At 42.0% G+C, this 16,758-nt stretch overlaps 1 protein-coding gene across 2 annotated transcripts in view; it reads left to right on the top strand.

Annotated features, from left to right (window-relative positions):
- Window positions 1-15: 15 nt before the first annotated feature.
- ttc32 (tetratricopeptide repeat domain 32) overlaps window positions 16-16,758 on the top strand; it is a 38,860-nt gene continuing 22,117 nt past the window's right edge. The window contains exons 1-3 of one of the 2 annotated variants that reach the window (XR_006309359.2): window positions 16-277; window positions 9,282-9,448; window positions 14,854-15,014. Coding sequence is in view for 1 of the 2 variants with exons in the window: in XM_087977254.1 (XP_087833380.1) it covers window positions 159-277; window positions 9,282-9,448; window positions 14,854-14,981 (414 nt within the window). In the remaining variant the exon portion in view is untranslated. Of the gene's footprint in view, window positions 278-9,281; window positions 9,449-14,853; window positions 15,160-16,758 lie in introns of those variants that run through there. The other variant, XM_087977254.1, reaches the window with a different exon arrangement.

The following is a 16,758-nucleotide window of genomic DNA, read 5'->3' as shown; positions in this document are numbered from 1 at the left end:
CCTCCTTCAGTCTCGCCTTCACAACAAGATTTGCTTGCGTTGCTTTATGCGGTCACCAACAGAGAGTTACAGTGAATCAAGGCACAGAGCCGGAGTTAGCAACAGAAAAGTATTAGGTAATCCCGGAAGAAAGGCTATCTGTTACAGGAAGGGAGACTATGGACTGTCGAGCTGCTCTGAGAGAAGCAGAATCCCAGTTCCAGAATCAGAACTTCGGGACTGCAGAAGAGCTTTATACCCGGTTCATTCTACACTGCTCAGACGGTGAATGGAAAGAGTGAGTGAGTCTTAACCCTTCAGGCACAGGAGATTGGTAACAGAGACTTACTGTATCGTGGAATCTTCCTCTGTACAGCTGTAAAAGGAACAAAACTGTAACTTCAGTGAAACTAGTAAACTGCAGTTCAGATTTAGGTATTCTGCAAATAACCTATTTAGAGATATTATTAGCGACCTCTGGAGTAGGTGAAGTTAAACCTGTTTTTTTTTATTTCAAAAGATGGGCTTTTTCATAGAATCCCCACAGCGTGAAAACAGGCCAATACGTCCACACCTACCCTCCAAAGAGCATCCCACCCAGACCCAAGTCCCTAACTTATTCCCATGCTTCACCCACCTAACCTGCACATCCCTGGACACTATGGGGTAATTTAGCACGGCCAATCCACCCTTACCTGCACATCTTTGGACTGTGGGAGGACACCGGAGCACCCATAGGAAACCTACTCAGACACGGGGAGAATATGCAAACTCCACACAGTCAGTCGCCTGAGGCTGGAATCAAACCAAAATCCCTGGCGCTGAGGCAGCTGTGCTAACCACGGAGCCACCATGCCACCCTGCAATTTTCTTCATAAAAAAACTTTGTATATATACAGTCACAAATACAGGTCAGTTCTGCAATGTAATATGTCCAAGGAGCAAACAAATATTGGCGTTTGACTCTCTCCAAACAAACCAAAGACATTTCTTAAACAGTCAAGACTATATTTACATGCATTGAGGCATAGGGGTGTTCAACAACTGAATGGACCCCTATTTAAATTCAACATGAAGACCTCAGATGGTGGTCTTTCCCCACTGCGCCTTGTCAGCAGCTGCCCCAAGCATTAGTGAGTCCCTCAGTACATAGTCCTGGATTATGTCAATCTTAAACCCAGCACTCTTGGTCAAGGGTAATGAAACTACCACTGCGCCATAAGATTGAAGACCAGACTTCTACTTTATAGAATCACTCCTCTGTACTCATTATTAGTGATCCTGGTTATTCTCTCTCAATGCACCCCTTTATGTTGTTCGCCTTTTTTCATAGATTCCCTTCAATTTGGAAATAGGCCATTTGGCCCAACAAATCCACACCAAGCCTCCAAAGAATAACCCACGCAGACTCATTCCCCTACTCTATATTTTTCCCCTAACGAATGCACCTAACCTACACATCCCTGAACATATGGGCAATTTAGCATGGCCAAATCACCTGACCTGCACATCTTTGGACTGTGGGAGGAAACTGGAGCACCCGGAGGAAAGCCATGCAGCCAGAGGGAGAATGTACAAACTCCACACAGACAGTCGCCCGAGGCTGGTGCTGAGACAACAGTGCTAACCACAGAGCCACAGTGCCAATGTGTAAATGTACTGAGTAAATTGCCGTTATTTGTATCACTTTCAATTTCAGATACTGTATTTACTGCCAATGATTAAATTTCCTCTGCACTGGAGGGACCTAAAGGCTGCTGGACCGATTGTTTTAGTTTGAACATCTCCATTCAGAGGCAAATGGGTCCATGAGCCTCTGACCATTTCAAATGCATGAATCCACACCCACTGACTGCTCTCTGTCTCCTGCTGTAATAGAGCTGGATAGAAGCAGAAGGAACAGAATCATAGAGTCCCAGCGGTGTGGAAGCAGGCCATTCAGCCCATCAAGTTCACACCGACCGTCTGAAGAGCATCCCACCTCCCTGCCCAATCCCTGTTACCCTGGATTTCCCCAAGGATAATCCAGCTAACCTGCACATCTTGGACACTATGGGCAATTGAGAATCCAGCTAACCTGCAAATCCTGGACATTAGGTGGATGCTAAAATGCCCATAATCTGCACATCTTTAAATAGCACACTCTGTCTTTTGATAATAGTTGTTTTAAAATTTTAGATCGAGCAACAAGATCGACAATTGAGATCACAACCACTGCTGTCATTTTGTTCAGGCATACTGCCTGGTAATAATTTAGTTGTTCCCTTCACTAGACCAATCTTTTGTTTCGTTTATTGCTGTGTCCATTTTCCCTCAAAACATCATCTTTTGACAATTAATTCCCCCTACCTTCAACCTGTTCTAAACTTTACACTTTGTTCTCCCCTGCACCATCCTACATCTCATTTTCCTCCATCTCTTCCTCATATTTTTATAAACTTAGTACCTATTTACAGAGGAACCTCAATTATCTGGCATCCGATTATCTGAATTTCAGATTATCTGGCAAGATATCAAGGTCCCGATGCTTGGCTACACTGTGTTGTCCAGCATTCGATTAACTGAACGTTTGATTATCTGACAAAATACTCCCTGCTCATGTCGTTTAGATAATCGAGGTTTCTCTGTATCTTTTCCAGTTCTGACAAAAACGTCACAGATCTTTAAATGTTATATATCATTCTCTCTGCTCAGAACTGCCCGATGTTTCCAGCATTTTCTGTTTTAATTATATATTGACATTATTTTTGTTCCTCTACTTTCTAAACTGAATGGAAAAATATTCTGAGGGACACAATTTCCATGTGGAGAGGCAAGGATTGATCAAGCATAGTCAGTGTGTCTCTATAAGGGGCGATAATATCTCGCAGGTTTGATGATGGAATTTAAGGAGATGATTACATGGGTGGATAGTGCAGTGAATGCAGTCTACATGGACTTTGTTAAATATTTTACCAAGATGTCATGGGAGAGGGTAATGGTCAAAGTTTATCTTTGCGACTGGAAACCAGTGTCTAGTAGCACACTGCAGCATTCTGTTCCACGTCCCTTAATGTTTGTAGTGCACATTAATAATTCAACATGAATGTAGGGGTTGGTTCAGCAAGTTCACACATGACGCCAAAAATTGGTGATGTGGTAAATGCAAGGGAGGAATGCCTTAGACTATGGGACAACATAGATGGGTTTGTCAGATATGCTTAATAATGAAAAATGGAATTTAATTCTGAAAAGAGAGTGACTTGAGAAAATTAACAAGAGGTGTACATGATGAGGAGTGGTAGTATCCTAGAAGATACAGAGAGCCTTTGTGGTGCACGTACATACATCCTTGAAGGCAGCAGGGCAGGTCTATAAAGGTAGATAAGAAATCAGCTGGGATACTTATATTCAATGCCCTTGACTAATAAAGGCTGGAAGGTTATGGTGGAGCTGTAGAAGACATTGGTTAGGTCACAGCTGGAGCAAGGTGTGCTGTTCTGGTAATCATGTAATGTTAAAAGATTAAATGGGACTCTTTCTCTCTGGATATTAATGTAATATTAAAGGGTTAAACTGCACTGACTGAACATTCTGGAAGTGGATGGGGATGACATTCATGCAGGAATGCGGATGACCCTCACTCCATTTAGACAGTCATTTGCTACTACTCCCCCTACTATTATCAAATTAAACTGTCAATCATTCAATCTCTTCCATTCAGAAGTGCAGTCATAGCCATCACCAGGAGCTTGGTATGTCACACCTGCATTGTCTTCGGGAATCACTGAGTCAGGAAATCGTTTGCATAACGATTCCCCAGGAATAGGGCATTTACATTTACAATATCTCTGAGGATGATCTCATCCAAGCATTATACCTAGGGTAATGTGACTGTTAGGGAGTGGCTGGGGGCTGTCTTAAGTGACTGTGAGGGAGTGGTCAGAGTATCTGTGAGCATGACCCAACTGAACTGTATAAAGGGGATCTGTTTTCTTTGTTCAGGGCCTCACTTTGACTCGACTTTGCACACCTGCGAAGAGGGTCAAAGGGGGTCACTGAGCTTGTACAGGCTTTAATAAACTTTAACTGTTTGCAGTAGTTGGTGTGTGCAAATTGCATCTTGTGTGTGAAACCTCAGGGAAAGAACCTAACAATCATACCAGAGGAAGGATGCGATTGCACTGTGGAGGGTGGAGAGGAGATTCATTTGGAACATGCCTGGGCTGGAGTATTTCAGCCAAGAAGTGAGATTAGTTATGGGTTGTTTTCGTTAGAGCAGCGTAGAACAAAGAAAACAAAGAACAAAGAAAATTTACAGCCCAGGAACAGGCCCTTCGGCCCTTCAAGCCTGAGCCGATCCAAATCTACTGTCTAAACCTGTTGGAGAATTCCTAAGCATCTGTATCCCTCTGCTCCTCACCTACTCGTGCATCTGTCCAGACGCATCTTAAATGAATCTACCGTGCCTGCCTCTACCACCTCTGCTGGCAACGCGTTCCAAACGCCCACCACCCTCTGTATGAAGTACTTGCCGCCTGTATCCCTCTTAAATTTTCCACCTCTCACCTTGAAAGCATGACCTCTCGTTATTGAATCCTTCACCCTGGGAAAAAGCTTGTCTCTATCCACCCTGTCTATACCCTTCATGATTTTGTAAACCTCAATCAGGTTCCCCCTCAATCTCCTTTTTTCTAATGAAAATAAACCTAACCTATTCAATCTCTCCTCATAGCCTAGCACCTTCCATACCAGGCAACATCCTCGTAAACCTTCTCTGCACTCTCTCCAAAGCGTCCACATCCTTTCGGTAATGTGGCGACCAGAACTGTACACAGTATTCTAGATGCAGCTGAACCAATGTCTTGTATAATTTTAACATGACTTGCCAGCTCTTATACTCAATACCCCGTCCAATGAAGGCAAGCATACCATATGCCTTCTTGACCACTCTATCCACCTGTGCAGCAACCTTCAGGGTACAATGGACCTGCACTCCCAGATCTCTCTGCCCATCAACTTTTCCCAAGGCTCTTGTGTTTATTGTATAATATGCTCTAGAATTAGTCTTGCCTAAATGCATCACCTCACATTTGTCTGGATTGAAATCCATCTGCCACTTTTCCGCCCAACCTCCAGTTTATCTATATCCTCCTGTATTCTTTGACAGTTACTTATGCTTTCTGCTACTCCACCAATCGTCGTGTCATCTGCAAACTTGCTGATCATACCAACAGTGTAATACTCACTGATATTACAAACAACAGTGGCCCCAACACTGACCCCTATGGAACACCACTGGTTACCTTTCTCCATTTTGAGAAACTCCCTTCAACTACTACTTTCTGTCTCCTGTTGCTCAACCAGCTTTCTATCCACCTAGCTAGAACACCCACACACCATGTGACTTCACTTTCTCCATTAGTTTACCATGGGGAACCTTATCAAATGCCTTACTAAAGTCCATGTATATGACATCAACAGCCCTTTCTTCATCTATCAACTTGGTCACTTCCTCAAAGAACTCTATTAATTTGGGTAGGCACGATCTTCCCCGCACAAAACCATGTTGCCTATCACTGATAAGCCCATTTTTTTCTAAATATAAATAGTTCCTATCCCTCAGTACCCTCTCCAACAACTTTCCCACCACCGACATCAATCTCACTGATCTGTAGTTACCCAGAATATCCCTACTTGTACAGGGGGACAACATGAGCAACCTTCCAGTCCTCTGGCACCTCACCTGTATTTAAGGATGCCACAAAGATATCTGTCATGGCCCCAGCTATTTCCTTTCTCACCTCCCTCAGCAACCTGGGATAGATCCCATCTGGTCCTGGGTATTTGTCCACCTTAATAACCTCTAGCCTACCCAACACATCTTCCCTACTTATGTCAATGTGATCCAGAATAATCCAAATTTCTACCTTTAATCTCAAGATTCATCATGTTCCTCTCCTCAGTGAACACTGATGCAAAGTAATGATTCAGAATCTGAACCATTCTCTCAGGTTCGGCCTTCCTTCATATCCTTTAGTGGATCAATCCTTTCCCTAGTTACCTGCTTGCTTCTTATGTAAGAATAAAATGCTTCGGGGTTCTCCTTAATTCCACTCACTAAAGCTATTTAATAACCCCTTTTTGCCCGCTTGATTCCTCATTTAAGACTTGTTCTACTCTTCCGATATTCCTCAAGGGCCCATTCTGTTCTTAGCTGCCTTGACCTTATGTACGGTTCCCTTTTCTTCTTGGCGAGTCGTACAATTTCTCCTGTCATCCACGGTTCACGAACCTTGCCCTTCCTATCCTTTGCCTTCAACGGGACATGCCTATCCTGCATTATCTTTGAAAGCCTCCCACATATCCACATTTCCGAGCTCCTGCCTAATTTTCATATAATTGGCCTTGGTCTAGTTTAGTACTCTTCCCTTAGGACCACTGTCATCTTTATCTATGAGTAGTCTAAAACTGACAGAATTGTGGTCACTGTTCCCACAGAAATCCCCCACCACAACTTCTACCACCTGTCCTGGCTCATTCCCCAATACCAGGTCCAATATGGCTGCTTTCCTTGTCGGACTATTGACATACTGCTCTAGAAAATTCTCCTGGACGTTTCTTACAAATTCTACCCCATCCAGACCTCTTATGCTAAGTGTATCCCAGTCAATGTTGGGAAAATTAAAATCTCCCATCACCACTACCCTATTGCCTCTACATCTTTCCATAATCTGTTTACCTATTTGTTCTTCTACCTCATGCTCACTATTGGGAGGCCTGTGATACAGCCCCAACAATGTAACTGCACCCTTCTTATTTCTCAGCTCCACCCATAATGCCTCACTACTCAAGTCCTCCATAGTGTCCTCCATTAGCACAGCCGTGATATCGTCCCTGACCAGCAATGCAACTCCACCCCCCCCTTTTACTTCCCTCCCTGTCCTGTCTGATGCGTCCAAATCCTGGAACATTTAGTTGCCAATCATCATGCCCTTCCTTCAACCAAGTCTCTGTGATTGCAATAACGTCATACTCCCAGGCACCAATTCAAGCCCTAAGTTCATCTGCCTTACACACTATACTCCTTGCATTAAAGTAGATGCATTTCAGGCCACCAATTCTTTTGCGCTCACCTGCTCTCTGCCCAGTCTTCCCTTTATTAACGCTATCGTCATGATTCTTACAGCCTCCAGTCTCCACCTCGCTGCCTACTTGTTTTCTCTTCTGGTTCCCAGTCCCCTGCCACATTAGTTTAAAACCTCCCCAACAGCAGTAGCAAAAACCCCCCCAAGGACATTGGTTCCAGTGTGGTTCAGATGTAGACCGTCCCTTTTGTAATAGTCCCACCTTCCCCAGAACCGGTCCCAATGTCCAACAACTCTGAACCCCTCCCTCCTGCACCATCTCTCCAGCCACGTGTTAATCCTGCCTATTTTTTCATTTCTACGCTGGCTAGCACGTGGCACTGGTAGTAATCCCAAGATCAATACCTTTGAGGTCCTCCTCTTTAACTTCTCTCCTAGCTCTCTGAATTCTTATTTCAGGACCTCATCTCATTTTCTAGTTATATCGTTGGTGCCTATATGCACCAAGACAACTGGCTGTTCACCCTTCCCTTTTAGAATGCTCTGCAGCCAATCGGTGACATCCCTGACCCGAGCACCTGGGAGGCAACATACCATCTGGGAGTACCATTTTCTGCCACAGAACCGCCTATTTACTCCCCTCACAATAGAATCCCCTATGACTAGGGCCCTACGAGTCTTTTTCCCGCCCTTCTGAACAGCAGTGCCCGCCACGGTGCCATGATCCTGGCAACTGCTGCCCTTCCCTGGTGAGCCATCTTCCCCAACAGTATCCAAAATGGTATACCTGTTTTGGAGGGAGATGACTGCAGGGGACACCTGCACTGCCTTCCTATTCTTTTTCTGTGTTTTGGTCACCCATTCACTGTCTCCCTCAGCAACTCTAACCTGGGGTTTGACCAGTTTACTAAATGTGCTATCCACGACCTCCTCAGCATCGCGGATGCTCCACATTTTCCTGCTCGTCGGCGCTGCCTGACCTGCTGTGCTTTTCCAGCACCACTCTAATCTAGACTCTGGTTTCCAGCATCTGCAGTCCTTTTTTTTACCTGTTCCACAGTGAGTCCATCCGCAGCTCCAGAGCCGCCATGTGGTCAAACAAGAGCTGCAGCTGGACACACTTCTTGCAAGTGTAAGAGTCAGGAACGTCAACCACGTCCCTGAGCTCCCACATCAAGCAAGAGTCTGAGGTCCCCTGCCATTTTAAGCCTAGCTTTGTATGAACTAACTAAACCCAAACAATGCACTTAACGATATGGAAAAGAAAGATAAAGAAAAAAAGAAATAAAAGCCTTACCTTACAGAGTTTTTTCTTCCAATTAGAGGAGGGGGGGCTGTGTAGTATCTCGGGTTTAGCCACTGCCCAAACATAAATTAAGCCCTAACCTTCCCAGCAGCCCTCGCTTCACTCCTCCTTCTCTCCTCGCCACTCTGTCAAAATGGAGGCTGAGGGAGACATGATTGAACTGTGAGAAATTACAAGGGACAGATTTAGGAAGAAATTATTTTCCCCTTGGTAGAGCGACTAATAACTGGGGGAGGGGCATAGATTTAAGGTAAAAGGCAGGAGAGTAAGAAAGGATTTAATGAAAAATGTTTCCACTCAGCGAGTAGTCCAAATCTGGATTTAAGTAGTATTTAGAGGATCATATGTTGCAGCAGTAGTGTTCCTACCTCTGAGCCAGAAGTCCCACCTGAACAAGTGGAATGTATAACACATCTCTGATCATTAAAAATATCTGCTGGACGATGGGCCCAGTGGTGGAAAATGGGACTAGAGTAGATAGGTGCTTGATAATAGACTCAGTCACAATAGACTAAAAGGCCTCCTTTGTAATGTAAAACAATATTTCCCAAACAAACAGTTGTTCATCTTGAAGTTCTGTTGAATATTCATTGAGCAAACTGATTTTTTTTTAAATGAATAAACCACTAAGAATCACATTTAACTTCTGCTTTCAGTCTCTATCTGAACAAAAGATGATTAGACGTTTCCTAATTCCAATCACTAGGATTCAGTTTCTTAAATTCTACCTAGGTCTACCTCATAAGAAGGCACACAATGCATTTGATCCAGAGACAAGGTGATACGTTTCTGAGTTGGCTCACTTGAAGTTTGGCTGCATATGGCATGATTTTCCAACCATTTAATAGTCAGAAAATTACAACACAACATTTAAGATTGATGCTAGTAAAGTTGTCTTACTAACTAATATTGCTGTTTCTCTTGTTCAGTAAATGCTGTGCCAACGACCTGGCTAATGCATACAACAACAGAGGACAAATCAAGTACTTAAGAGTAGATTTTTACGAAGCTATGGATGATTACACATTAGCAATTCAAACCAAAGAAGATTTTGAAGTTCCTTATTATAATCGAGGATTGATACGTTACAGACTAGGTAACATTTCACGTTTACAGTGTTTCCCCAGTAAAGTATTGAAACTAATTGTTAGATTAGATTGTTAATCATATATTTTTGACATCGACTGTTTTAAAATTTAACTTCCATTTCACGGTACATGTGATCACATGGGGGATAGGTCACTGGATCTGATACGTTAACTCTGACTTCTCTCTACAGATGCTACCAGACCTACTGAGCTTTTCCAGCAATTTTGAGTTTTGTTGACATTGGAAAAGATGGTTTTGCCTTCCACCTGTGCCCTGTGCTGTAATTGCATTGGTTCTGACCAAATGTCATTCAGAGCCTTTTTGTATGGATGCCCCAGAAAGCACCTCCAGTTGATCACATGAACTCATTAATACCAACTCTTATTTCTGCAAAGAATGAACCTTTGTAATGTTTTTTTCCAAGAAATTTCTAAATAAACATCCTATTTATCTGAAACTTTCAATTCCAACCCATGGTTGTATTGTTAAAATAGTGACTGCCTCTTCAGTCACCAATATCCTAGACCCATCACCAGCTGAAACAGCATCATTTCATTGAACCTTGAGCTTAATACACAGGGTTCAAAAGGAGCAGAGAACAACACTGATGACATCCAGTGGCTCTTCCATTTTAACCAAGTCACTTGAGCTAAGTGGTTACTTCAGAGAAACTTTAAAGAGGGACAGACAAGAAAAAGTTACAACTAAAATAAAACATTCACACCTCAGTTCGAGACTTAGAAGTCATGAATATGAACATAATTCAGCTCATTTTTAAAGAAATGTTCAAATTCAGAAGAAATCCAGAGATCTCCAGGAATAGTCGAAGATACTGGCATTAATCTTCTAGGTAGTTTTACTGGTCGTATTATTTGCAGAGTGGTGTTTGAATTATTGCCAGGGAAGTCTCAGCAAAAATGATTTGATGTAACCAGTAGATCACCTCCGGTCCTGGGAGTCCAAGTATCCTTATCTTGTTTTATGCATAAGTATACCCAATGGAAATCACAGTAAATTGTTGAGATGTGGAAACTGGTAAGGTCAATTAGTCAGTGGATGGAGTGTGAATGTTAGAGTGTAGACCAGAAAAACGTGAATGAGGACTCCAGACAGCCTATGCAACAATTTGATCCAAAATTAGGAGATCTATTCAGAAACAAGGTGTTTCCTATCTTATCTTTTCCATTCTAGATCATAACTTGATCAGAGAAGGGTGAAGACATTGAAAAATGTACCATTTCTTACTTTTAATTGCTCTGTCCTTATTTTTAATTAATCAGTTGTTCGCTTTGGCAAAAAAGTTAGAAGAATAGAAATTTACTATCACGTGTACTTTTACCCAAAACGTCTGACAAGTCGTCCCATCATGGCACCTAATATCAACAGCAAGCTGAGTAGGATTGCAAGGTGCAGAGGTATCTAAGTACAGCAAGTAACTAAAAAAGGTTAATGGAACGCTATAGTTTATTGCAAGGGGAATGGAGTACAAAAGTAAGGGGATTATGCATCAGAGCAATAGTGCAATCACATCTTATTTATGGGAGGATGTAAATGTGTTGGAGATGATTTTTGGGGGTGTATGGAATTGGAATAAGCGGTTTGTTTTCTGATGAAATGTTGGAGAGACTGAGGTCATTTTCACTGGAGTTCAGCAAAGTGTGAAGTGATTTGTTTGAAGTTTATCAAATCCAGAGTAGATTTGACAAAAGGGGTCATTTTTTAAAGACTCAAAGTTGTCCTTTTAGAAGAGAGATCAAAGAATTGTTTTCCCATCGAGGGTTGAGAGACTTTGGAACTCGGCCTCAGAGGGCAACAGAGGTGAAGTCATTGAATATTTTAAGGAAGATGCATTCCTGTTAGACAAGACAATCAAAATCTGAGGTAAATGGGAATGTAGAATTCAAAGCACAAACAATTCCACCCTGATTTTATGGAATGTTGGATGTTGGCCCAGGGATCCAAATGGCCTAACTTTCAACTCACATTTGTGTAAAATTCTGAATTTTTCAATTGCTAACTCTAACTTCTATGTCTCTTCACTGGACCTGCCTCCAGAATGTTATGACCTCTCATTTTTCCAAATTCTTGTTTCCTTTTGACAGCTCTGAATTCTTCCAAGGCCTGGTCACCTAAAACTCAACACTTGGTCCCATATTTTGGGAGGAATCTTCCTACATCTTCTAATTCTGAACAGATCAAAGCTAAAAAAATGGTTTCATAAGCAATTGTTCATCCAATTCTACCCTCCAACCTTTCACAATATGTTTTCTCTAATTTGTTAATTTTCTAAAAATCCGAACTCCTCTGAATATGTGTTCCATTCCTTTACAATCTAAACATATTGTCCTGAATGTTCTCTTCCTTCCTACATTTCCAGTGTGCTGATATCATTTACACGATCTTGCATTTTGTAGCTCACTTCTCTGTCCACATTTATTTTCACTTGTTTCTCTTTTATTAAACTGGGAGGTTCCAAACTGGCATTTCCTGATTTACTGTTTTTTTCCCTTCAACTTTGATTATGTCCTATGCTATTATTCCTGATGTCTTGTTCCTTATTGAGCAGCTAAGATCTACAAATACTACAATACTACAACTTTGGTGCTTCATTTGATTGAAACAGTTAATATTTGTTGGGAGTGACCACTGCATTGTTTTTGTGGAGCTGCAACGTTCTGTCCTCACGTTAATGTTACTTTCCACTGTGTTATGTGGCACTACTATCTTCTTAATGGGAAATTTTGAACAGGTCTAGCAATTAAAGACTGTGTATCCGTGAGGCACTGCGTCTATCAGCAGCAGCAACAGATTGTGCTCCAATAGAATCTGAAACCTCATGGCCTGGTATATTCCCACTCAATCATTACCATCAAGTCAGGGGATCAACCCTGTTTTAATGAAGACCGCAGAAGTGGACCCAGGAGTAGCAAAAGGAATACCCAAAATGATGATGTCAATCTGGTGAAGCTATCAAACAGGACTGTGTGTATGCCAAACTGCAAAAGTAGCAAGTGATACACATAACTAAGCAAATTCACAACAAATGGATCAAATCCAAACTCTGCAGTACTGCCACATACGATCGTGAAAGCTGTTGGATAATGAAACAACTCACTGGAGATATTTGTAAAGTCTCCTCCTCCCAAAGATGGGGAAGCCCAGCAAATTATTGCAAAATAGAAAGCTGGAGTAGTAGTCGCAGCCTTCAGCCAGAACTGCCAAGTGGGTGATCCACGTCAGCCTCTTCCTCTGGAGGTCCCCAACATCACACATCTCAGTATTCAGCCAATTTGTTTCACTCTTACAGGATATTGCAAGGACTATGGGTCCTAACAACATTCCGACAACAGTACTGAAGACTTACGGTCAAAGACTTGCCGCTCCCCTAGCCAAGCTCTCCGAACATGATTACCAATGCTGACATCTACCTGATGATGTGAAAAATTGCCCAAGTATGTCCGTTACGCAAAAATCCAGTCTGGCTAATTACTGGATTACCCTATCAGTCTACTCTTGATCATCAATAAAGTGACGGAAGGTGTTATCAACAGGGTTATCAAGCAGCACCTGCTCAATGACGCCCAGTTTGGGTTCTGCCAGAGCCAGCCAGCTCCTTACTGGATTGGTCCATGTTCAAACCAAGGCTGCAAAGAGCTGAATTCCAGAGGTGAGGGGTGAGAGTGACTGCCCTTATATCAAAGCCACATTTACCAGAGTGTGACATCAAGGGGACTGAGCAAAACACAAGGCATTGTGATTCAATAGGAATGCTCTCCGTTGGTTGGAGTCATACCTGGCCCATAAGAAGATGGTTGTGGTTGTTGGAGGTCAGTCATCTCCACTCCATTACGTCTCTGCAGGAGCTCCCCAGGATAATGTTCTAGGCCCAATTATCTTTAACTGTTTCATCAATGACCTTCCCTCCATCATAAGGTCAGAAGTAGGAATGTGCATTGATGATTACCCATGTTCAGCACCATTCACGACTCCTCAATCAATGTCTAATTGCAGCAAACATAGTCAATATCTAAACTTGGGTGACAAGTGGAAAGTAAAACTCATGCCACATGAATGCTAGGTAATGAGAATATAACATTACTCCTTGATATTTAGCAGCATTGCCAACACTGAATCTCTACTATCAACATTGTGGGCATTACCATTGATTAGAAACTGAACAGGTCTTATAAAGTCAGAGATTAAGGTTCCTGCAGTGAGTAACTCACCTCAAGAAACCTGACACCATTTAGTTCAAAATTGCGTGCTTGATTGACAACACATCCACAAACATTCACTCCTTCCATCCGGCTCAGTAGCACCAGCATGTACCATCTATAAAATGTATTGTAGAAATTCACCATGGCTGTTTAGATATTACCTTCCAAACCAGGCTCACTGGCTTCTAGAAGGACAAGGGCAGCAGATACATGGGAACACCCCCATCTGCAAGTTGCCCTCAGAGCCACTCACCATCCTAACTTGGAAATATATTGCTGTTCCTTCAGTGTTGCTGGATCAAACATTTTGGAACTTGCTCCCCAATAGCATTGTGGGTTTACCTAGACCAAATGGACTGTATTGGTTTAAGGCAGGAGCACATTGCGACCTTCCTAAGGACAATTGAGGATAAGCAACAAATGTTGATGCAGCCAACAGTGCCCAATATTAAAAAAAAGTAATGTTCAGTGTCAGCTTCTGTATATTAAAACTGCTTTTGGCAGTCCTGAGAGAGTACAGTCTACCATCTAGTGGCTAGGCAGAGGTTTGTTATGTCATTAACCCTGTGTGCAAAGGAGTTAAAATGGGCATGGAGTTCACTTTGATTAAAGCAATTGTGCCTTTGTTTACAGATATTTCTGCTTGAAATATATTGAGTTGAAAATGCAGTTTGTTCCTTGCCATTTCACTGCAAAAAAAGTCAAATGAGATTCATTAAAATTAACATATGCAAAATGTATGCAAAAGCTTTCTGTAGCATCTTGCCATTTTCACTCAATAATACCTCTGAGTCCCCTTTTCAAAGCACACATGGTGCCTAGTTTGGCTATATAATTGTCCCTTGGTGTTGAGAACCCTGGGATTCCTTAATTATTTGGGAATACCATTGCAGCAAGTCAAGGAAATAATCCACTGCACCCTTCTCAGAATGACTAGACATAGACCATGAATAAAGCCATACTTTGTCAGTAACATTCCACATTCAATTTTTTTTAAAAAAAAAGACTTGTGTATTAACCTTTCATGCTTATTTCTAACAATAGGATTTTTAATTCAGAGTCTTCAATAAACATAATTTTCACATTTTCTGTGACAAAACTGCTGGAAACCTTAGAAGTTAGCAATTGTGAAAAAACATTATTCAGACATTATGTCAAAGAAAAACAAACTGACTTGCTATTTTTTCCTTTATAGGACTTTTTGACCAGGCATTGGAAGACTTCAGGAAAACACTGACTTTGAGTCCAGATTTTAAAGATGCCAGATTGAGTCTCGAACAGACACTAATAGATAAGAATGAAAAAGCAAGCAGAGGATACTAGAGATATGGTAGTTGGATTACAAACATTGGTTGGGTGTGTGTTACTTTTAACTTGTGTGTTTTATTTTTAAATTGTGTTCCTAAATAATCCTTAAGTTTAAAGTTTATGAATGTACATTTAATGCAAGCATTGCTGAGGAATATAGAGATTTTATTATTAAATCCCACAGAAAATCTCACAGCAGGTCATTTTTATTTTTGAATCTGATGCTATTGCCTGTGAGTCAATCCCAAACAAGTTTCTGTTTCAGGAAGTGAATTGTATCTTTGGATTTGGAGGTGCCAGTGTTGGACTAGGGTGGACAAAGTTAAAAATCACACAACACCAGGTTGTAGTCCAACAGGTTTATTTAGAAGCGAGTGCTTCCAAATAAACCTGGTATTGAGTGATTTTTAACTGTATCTTTCGAGGTAGCCTGCATGTGTGTTGAACTTTGAGTGTAATCTACTGTCCAAGCTGGATACTAGGACACCAGAATATCATGTCCCAAAATGATGTATATTCAGATTCATCCAGATTGTTTGTCACCACATTGTTGCAAGCCCAGAAGATACAGCTATATTTATTTTGTAATCTGGCTAGGGACCATTAAACTTTATTTTTAAAATAAACAGAGATCCAGAGGGCTTATGATGAGACTATAGCGTCATGATACTACTTATTAGAACAGACACCAATAAATTTTAAAATGTTAGAACAGTAATACAACTTGCAAAACATATACAACTTGGATTCCACCATGCAGAATTAATGTTGTAAAAATGGGTATGATCAAAGACCCCACAGTGCACATCAAAATGCAAATATGATCAAGACAGATATTGCGAATTTCTCAGCAATTCCACCTGACATTAATGAAACAATCGGTCATTAATTCTCAGAAAACTTCACAAAAAATTACACTTCTTCAAATTTCCTTCCTTCCTCTCTCCCACAAGAACTAATCCATCATGGATTGCCTCAACGTTCTAGATGATCTCCCTCCTTTCCTGAGTCTCTACTCCCTTGGACTCCAGCACTCATGAGTATATCTGTAGATCTTCTGCAGCAGCTAGACTCAAAAAATGAGCCAGTGCTGCCTGAGGATTCTCCCAGAGTTCCAATCTTGCTCAAGCAAATACTGTTTGAGAGCTTTCCGACTCAACTGTGTTCCGACCACACCCACACCATTCAGCTGCACTGAACTATTAATGCTTACAGAACCATAGTGGGCGGCACGCTTAGTGGGCGGCACGGTGGCACAGTGGTTAGCACTGCTGCCTCACAGCGCCAGAGACCCGGGTTCAATTCCCACCTCAGGCGACTGACTGTGTGGAGTTTGCACGTTCTCCCCGTGTCTGCGTGGGTTTCCTCCGGGTGCTCGGGTTTCCTCCCACAGTCCAAAGATATGCAGGTTAGGTGAATTGGCCATGCTAAATTGCCCGTAGTGTTAGGTAAGGGGTAAATGTAAGGGTATGGGTGGGTTACGCTTCGGCGGGTCGGTGTGGACTTGTTGGGCCGAAGGGCCTGTTTCCACACTGTAATGTAATGTAATGTAAACCGTGAGTTTCACACAGCTTCCACACCATAGTGCCAGCAACCCTTCCACTTGCTCAGATGCCCTGAATTTCAGGTTCTTGACTCCAATACTTAGCTACCTATTAATCCTGAGTTCCTGAGCACAGAGCTATCCAACCATTCTTGAGTCCTCACCTAGCCCCCTATACAGAATCTATCCTTTAGTATAACAAATGGCAATTCTTCTGATGTGAAGTTTGGTCATTTTCTTGTTTGTCTC

The sequence above is a fragment of the Chiloscyllium plagiosum genome, unplaced genomic scaffold (genome assembly GCF_037043375.1).
Source record: "Chiloscyllium plagiosum isolate Xiang-an unplaced genomic scaffold, Cpla_swu_hap1 HiC_scaffold_3, whole genome shotgun sequence".
NCBI classification, from domain to species: domain Eukaryota; kingdom Metazoa; phylum Chordata; class Chondrichthyes; order Orectolobiformes; family Hemiscylliidae; genus Chiloscyllium; species Chiloscyllium plagiosum.
The sequence above is the reverse complement of the archived record's forward strand: the minus strand, read 5'-3'. Positions and strand labels throughout refer to the sequence as shown.